A 6,915-nucleotide genomic window follows, 5' to 3' on the forward strand; every position below is an offset into this window, starting at 1 on the left:
TCCCCCCTTCCCCAACCCTCTAAGTCACTTCGGGAAGACCTCTGATGACATCACACACGTTCCCCCACCACATCCTACTCTTTTCCCCTGCTGTGCGCTGGGCTGGTTCACAGCCTAAGCCACTGTCACCTTAGCTGTTGCTAGGTCTTGCCTGCCTTCTGATAGGCAGCGCCTCGCTCTGCTCTTTCCGAAGCTGAGCTCCAGCCTTCTCCAACGGTTTTTTTGCTGAAGTAAGGAGAATATTCCATTGTGTAACAAAGGGTACTCTGGTGCTACAAAGCCCCTGCTTTTATTGTAATCTCCTCTCCTTAAACTCAATTTGACTGGCGGTTGGGATAGAAAATAATCCGAGACGTACTCCTGGCACTGCATTGAGCATCTCCCTTCCTCCTTTGGCCCCATTCAGGCCTTTTCCTCCTGCGTATCTTGCTTAGGACGTATTTCTTCCTAGAAGGCACCTTAATATTTCTCGCCCCTATCCCCAAACTCCATTTTCCTCCTCCCCAGACATGCCTGAACCTGAGGGTTGCACAACTTGGCCTCTCAAGCTAGGATTCTGACCCTTACCCAGAACCGTGGGGCCAGATGTGTTTCCGAATCCACAGCTTGTGGACTTTCGAATGGAAATAGGGCGCGTTGCTTGAGCACCATGTAATCAGGTACTGTTTCTAAAGCACAGCATGTGAGTATGCATACTAAGCGGGATGCAGGAAGACTGTAAGTGGGCCCATGTTCAGGCTTTACCTTTAAAGAGATTTACCATAAACTTAGAAAAAATGTTCCATTTTCAGACTGATTTTTGGATTCTTTGAATTGCGAATGAGGGGTTATGAACCTGTATCCTTGTATATACATACGGAAACATGGTAGTTAGAATTTCCCGCCTAAATCATAAAACCACATTTAAAGTGAAGTGTCACCTTCCCCGCTCCCCCATTAGTCCATTAGTGTTAATGTGACTTCTGTCCTTCCTCAATGTCTGTGGGGGTTCCCATGAGTGACGCTGATGATATGGAAGGGTATGTTGGTTCAGCATAAGTTCTCCACCCCAGTACAGCTACACCATCTGGGATGGACAGATGGACATGCCACAGGAGGACGGCAGGAACCTACAGCAGCTGCTGTTCAGAGAGAGAATGAGACACTCTTAGAATTCCCTGCAACTTAACTGTGAGCTGCATTGTGGGTGCCTGGCACATGACCTCTGCTCTCGGAGGTGACTGACGTGCAGCCAGAGGAATAAAATGCTCTTTTAAGCCAAAGTTTCAGGCCAAACTTAAAAAATCCCCTGCTGCAGGCGCTGCATAGGCGCTCCTCTGCACACTGATATGGATTACTCCTTTTTACCTTTTTAAACGTCTTCCTCGGAGTGGAGTGTTAGTTAAAATGACAGTGGGTTCACATGTCATGTCTGGAAGTCTGTTTTACACATATACTTTGCAATAAGGAGTATAAGAAAATTCAAGCAGAAAATTAGGTTTGTGCTGGTCAAGTAAACCTTTTCTTCTTTAAGTTGCTTATATTTGACTCAAGAAGAAAAAGTGATATTTAATATGCCATCCTTGGACTTGTTACGCCGAAGTGCTCAAAGTGTAAAGTGAAATGAATGTTTTCAGTATTCTTAGAATTTTTTGAACAGTAGTTTGAAAGCTTTAATCTGATTCTATTCGTCATTGTTTGCATTCTAGAAAATGAAGAAGTCAAAGAAACGACTTTACGCGAGCTTAAAATGCTTCGTACTCTGAAACAGGAAAACATTGTGGAGCTAAAAGAAGCCTTTCGTCGGAGGGGGAAGTTGTACTTGGTGTTTGAGTATGTTGAAAAAGTAAGTCGCTAATTGATGTTGTGGAGATTTGCCTGATTCTCTTATTTAGGCCTATTATCTAGTGTGACTTATCAATGTACTCATAATCTGAGGTCTTTAAAAATGAAAGTATTACCCATAATCATCAGAGAAGTCCTGAAATATATGGAAATATTTTGTACAATTTAACTGTACAGAGATAATCTTAAGTTTAAACAGTGTATTGATTGGGCTTCTGAAGTCTTAGAATGTGTGTTTCACAAGTAATGTTTAGATTTGGTCTATTTTAATGAAACCTAAGCAAGGCCTCGGAGGGAGAGACAAGTAGGAAGTGGTGGTGCAGGCTGGTAGAGGGATGGGTAAGGTACCTCACAAGCGTAGGGTGGCATCTGGATCAGACCTGGGGTGGCGAGTGAGTGGGCTCACGCAGCAGCATTCTGTGAATCGCCAGTGCTTTGGCTTTATCTGAGGGCAGATGTGCCAGGAGGTGTAAGGTGAAGTTTGAGGAGGTAGTGAGACCACAAGGAAGGAACGCATTGTCCTAGTTGTGTGCATACTTGCTTTAGTATATTTTTAAAAATTGTTAACTATTAATGACAGTTCTAATGGTGTGACCTAAAGATAAATGTACGCTATTGTAATCAATATTGCGCACCTATGATTTCTTGGCTCACAGCTGACCTTCAGCAGTGCATTACGGTCAAGAACTTAAACCAGTATCTTAACAAGAGTAAAATACACTGGAGCCAGACGGACCTCTTAGAGGTTTCCTTCATCAGTAAAGAGGTGGCTCCTGCTGATTTCCTTTGTTATTATCTAAAGAAGATTTAGACCACAGAGAGGTTTGTGTTTGCTTTAAGTCAATTCCCAGGTGCTTTCTATGTCATAAACGACAGTATCACCACCACCATCATGATCATGAGATGGAAAACAGTGTTGCTAGGACGACTGACCAGTAATGTGGCTTTTGAATTAATTCAGCCTTTACAAATTCTTTTTCTATTTAAAAAATATATACAGTAATTTCATTACAAGCAAAAGTTGAAAAATATTACAAGGCTCTTTGTCGTTTTAAGCACTGTTTTGTGTTTTTCCAAAACCTGTTTGAAGGTTTCTTTTTCTGTGTCGACTTAGGTGTTTTCCTAAGGGATCTTCCCCACCAAAATGAAACTGAAATTTGCTATTTTTTAAAAAAAGTTATAAAAGGATTGCTGTAAAATTAGATGCTCTTGATATTATTTTCAGTTGTCAAAAATGATCATGCCATTTGTAGCTTTCACTGGCAAATAATGAAATTCTGACAGGTCTATTTCAATTTATCCTTTTTATTTCTGATCCACTCTTGGTGATTGTTCACAATTGGTAACAGTTTAGTAGGAGCAAGTGGAGAAGTCACCTGTGTGGATCAGACGATCTGTCATGTCTGAGATCTCTCTGCTGGTAAGTGGCAGAGCTGCTACCAGCACTCCCGTCTTCTGACCTCCAGGCCCGGGATTCTTGCCCTGGGCCTGTGGTTTTTCAGTGGAAGGTGACCTTCACACCCTCCCCTCAGTGGCATTGCCTAACGATTGATGATGAGTCTCAAGAAGGGAAGGATAGGGGACTGTAACAGACGCAGGATCCCAGGAGCTTAAACAAAATAGAAGTTTCTTTCTCACGCACAAATATTCAGGTAGGCAGTACAGGGCTGGGACGGTAACTCTGCTCCCCAGCTGTAGGAGACCCAGGTTGCTTCTGCCTTATGCTCCATCACCCCGGAGATGTGGCCCTTGTCCTCAAGGTCAAGATAGAGCTCCAGCTATCATATCCCAATGGCCACACTTGCTGCAAGGCAGAGGGGAAATGTGCTCTTCATTCTGGCCACCTATGCATGCATTTACACATTGTGTTACTGGGGAGGAGAGGAGAATGGCTATCAGGGGAGAGTCCTCTCTGCCACTGCGGGCTGGGGGGCGGGGGGCATTTAGAGTTGAATATGAAATGACATACAATTTACTTTCTCTGTTACAAAGCCCTCTTATTTCTCCTGGGCATTTGGGACCTCCTAGGCACTTGTTAATTGAAAAAGGCAATTCAAGTGGACAAGCATTAAAAATGGTGCATACATACTTTAAACATTTTTTTGTAACTTAAAACATATCGATATGTATTTACCATTCTTCAGAGGTAGGGTCAAGGCCTTTTGAGTAGCGTCCTGGTGGGTCTTTCTTGCATACATCCTACTCGTAATGCATCAAACATGATATCCTGTGTCAGCTTTTTTAAAGTAAAGCAAAAGCTTACAAGCTCTGCAAAGCAATCTCAGTGCAGAATCCTGATTGCCGCCACCACCTGTCCTTGCCAGTGTCTTATGGTTGTTGGTACTCACATTTGATTAGACGGCAGTATGTTTGGTGACTTTCGTTTATTAAGTCTTTCCAAAATATTAAACTTAACTTTCTTATTCACAGCAACTCTCTTTTTTAAAAACATTATTTCATTGGTTTCTATGATATTTTAAATATGTACAGGAGTGTTGTACACAAACAACTGACGACTTACATGTGTACAGCGCAACTTGTGAAGTTGTATGAGAGGAGCGGTTTTCTAACTCTTTGGTCTTAGGACTCCTTTACATTTCTTAACGTTATTGGGAACCCTAAGAGCTTTTTATTAATATAGGTTTTATCTGTTAATATTTTTCCTGTTAGAAGTCAAAATTGAGCAATGTAAAAATCTTTATTAAGCCATTTAACAATAATAACAATAAACCCGTACATATTAACATAAATACATTTGCGTGTCACTCATTCTTTCAAGTAAAAACTGGTGTTCCACAAGAAAAGTGGCTAGTGTCGTTTGCACCTCAGTTGCCCGATGCTTTTCCTCAAGACAACCGCCATACTTTGGTGTGCGGCAGAAACAAGTGCTGTATGTGTATTCCTCATTTTAGCATGTCGAGTCCTAAAAGACATGTACTCAACAATGGAAATTTAATAGAAGTAATTTGACTGCTTCATCAAAGACATCCTTAACTAAAACTGGTTTGTTTTTATTTTAACTGCAAAGTTGTGGCATTGCAGAACCCAGTGCCTTGACTCATGCTAAGGTGCCACCAGTTTTACCCATTGTTGCTTTGTGCCTTCATTGTAAATGCCAACACAGTGAAAAAGGATGAGTGTTATTATGACTTCACAGGCCCTCTGCCGTGTCTGAGAACCCCCTCCAGAGAGCCACAGCTCACACTTTGAGAACTGCTGTCCTAGAGGTTGTCCACAAACAATAAACTCTAATCGTGCAGTGGGCCTTAGGCTTGTGCTTTACAGAGGGAGTGGAGAATGTTTGGTTAATCTGGAAATTCAGCGAGACTGGTTAAGTGGAGTTTCTACTTAATAAAAAAGTTGCAGGAATCTTAGAATGGTCCCTGACTCCAGACTAAGATTTTTGAATATTGATTTGTTTGGAGTCTTGTGAATTTTTATTTCAACAGTATTTTCTACCCTGCTTTAATTTTTGTACTGATTGTATTGATCACTGCTAATCTTAGGGATCATTTTTTTTAAAGAATATTTTCTAGGCCTCCCAGGAATATTTTCAAGGCTTGATATTATTGAAAATTTATTTAAAGATGCACAATGCCCTGTGTTAAAATGACTGTTTTCCCCCTCCTTTATACAGTACAGTGTCTCATCTCTACTTTGGATTGCTTTTCCTTTGAAAAATGCTAAAATGGTGCCTGAAAGGTTTTAGGGAGAATGAGAAGTACACGGGGCTATTATTTGGGACAGCGCTGGGGAGTATTAAAAATGGAATTTCTTTTAAAAGAAACTTGGTTTAATACAATATCCTGCTTCAGCATGAAAAAGGTTATAGATGGAAAGCAAAACAATTTAAAAAATGCAAGCTGTGTATTGGATGAATTATCATCCAAGATGCTTTTATAAATTGTTAATACATGATGTGTAGGCCTACCTTATTTTGGAGATTAATTGCTCCCTGTTTAATTTTTAGAATATGCTTGAATTGCTGGAAGAAATGCCAAATGGAGTTCCACCTGAAAAAGTAAAAAGTTATATCTATCAGCTAATCAAAGCTATTCACTGGTGCCATAAGAATGATATTGTTCATAGAGGTAAGTATGGAATTTTTGAAATGGAAAATATTAAAACATCAAATAAAGTTAATAAAATATTTCACATATTACTGTCATAAGAATATTTCCACAGGTACTGGGCATTCCATTTAAATTAAATACATTTTGAAAATACAGGATATAAAAACATTGTTGGCCTTCCAAGTCTCCTTTTGTATCACTGAAAGGATGGACAGCAAATTTATTTGGATGTTATTGTACGATCTCTGTGTTTATATAACCATATTCTACTCTTAACTGTATAACCCTCTAGTGATATAAAGAACTCAACAGATGCAACCTTTGAAGCTGACTTGGATGGGGGTAGGGGGAGACCCTCTCTATTACCTAGACCGGGCGATGTAAAACAAACCCGGAATCTGGCTTTGGAGATGGTCCCTAAGTCACTGAGCCCCCATTGACAGTCATTGCTCATTCCCTTGGAGACCAACATCTCCAGTCCGTACCTTCACCTCCTGATTTAACCTACCTGTTACTGAAAAGTGTCCATTGTTGCAGATTGCAGGCATGATTCACCTGGCATAAAGACCATGATTATACTTCCATAAACTATTTTATTTTGTCCTTTATTGCCATGAGTTGGGTAGTTTATAGTAATAATATGGAAATTACTTTCTCAGCACCATCTTTAGCTCTACACCATTTATCTTCTGATAATCTCTCATGTGTTCCAGAGTTCTACACTAATGGAACACAAATTGACACAATAATGAAGCTAAAAGATGTTTATCAGAAAATGTTGCTATATCTACTTCTTGTCTTTGAATTATCAAATAAATGAATATTACACTTGACCTATACAAACACACAAGGATATCACCTTAAAAAGAGTCTCACTTTAAGAATAGCTTAGGGCCGGCCGAGTGGCGCGATGGTTAAGAACTGGCTTGGGGGCCGGCTGAGTGGCTCAGTTGGTTAAGAGCTCGCTCAAGAGTTTGAGCTCTGAGCAACAGCGGTTCGAGTCAGCCCGAGCTGAGCA

At 40.5% G+C, this 6,915-nt stretch overlaps 1 protein-coding gene across 5 annotated transcripts in view; it reads left to right on the forward strand.

Annotated features, from left to right (window-relative positions):
- The window catches only part of CDKL5 (cyclin dependent kinase like 5), a 160,608-nt gene that overhangs the window by 96,237 nt on the left and 57,456 nt on the right, over window positions 1–6,915 (forward strand). For 4 of the 5 annotated variants that reach the window (XM_019665739.1, XM_019665760.1, XM_019665751.1 and 1 more), the window contains exons 5-6: window positions 1,689–1,825; window positions 5,795–5,915. In XM_019665739.1, the coding sequence (XP_019521284.1) occupies window positions 1,689–1,825; window positions 5,795–5,915 (258 nt within the window). Of the gene's footprint in view, window positions 1–507; window positions 660–1,688; window positions 1,826–5,794; window positions 5,916–6,915 lie in introns of all 5 variants that reach the window. The other variant, XM_019665769.1, reaches the window with a different exon arrangement.

The sequence above is a fragment of the Hipposideros armiger genome, unplaced genomic scaffold (assembly GCF_001890085.2).
Source record: "Hipposideros armiger isolate ML-2016 unplaced genomic scaffold, ASM189008v1 scaffold_13, whole genome shotgun sequence".
Lineage (NCBI taxonomy): Eukaryota > Metazoa > Chordata > Mammalia > Chiroptera > Hipposideridae > Hipposideros > Hipposideros armiger.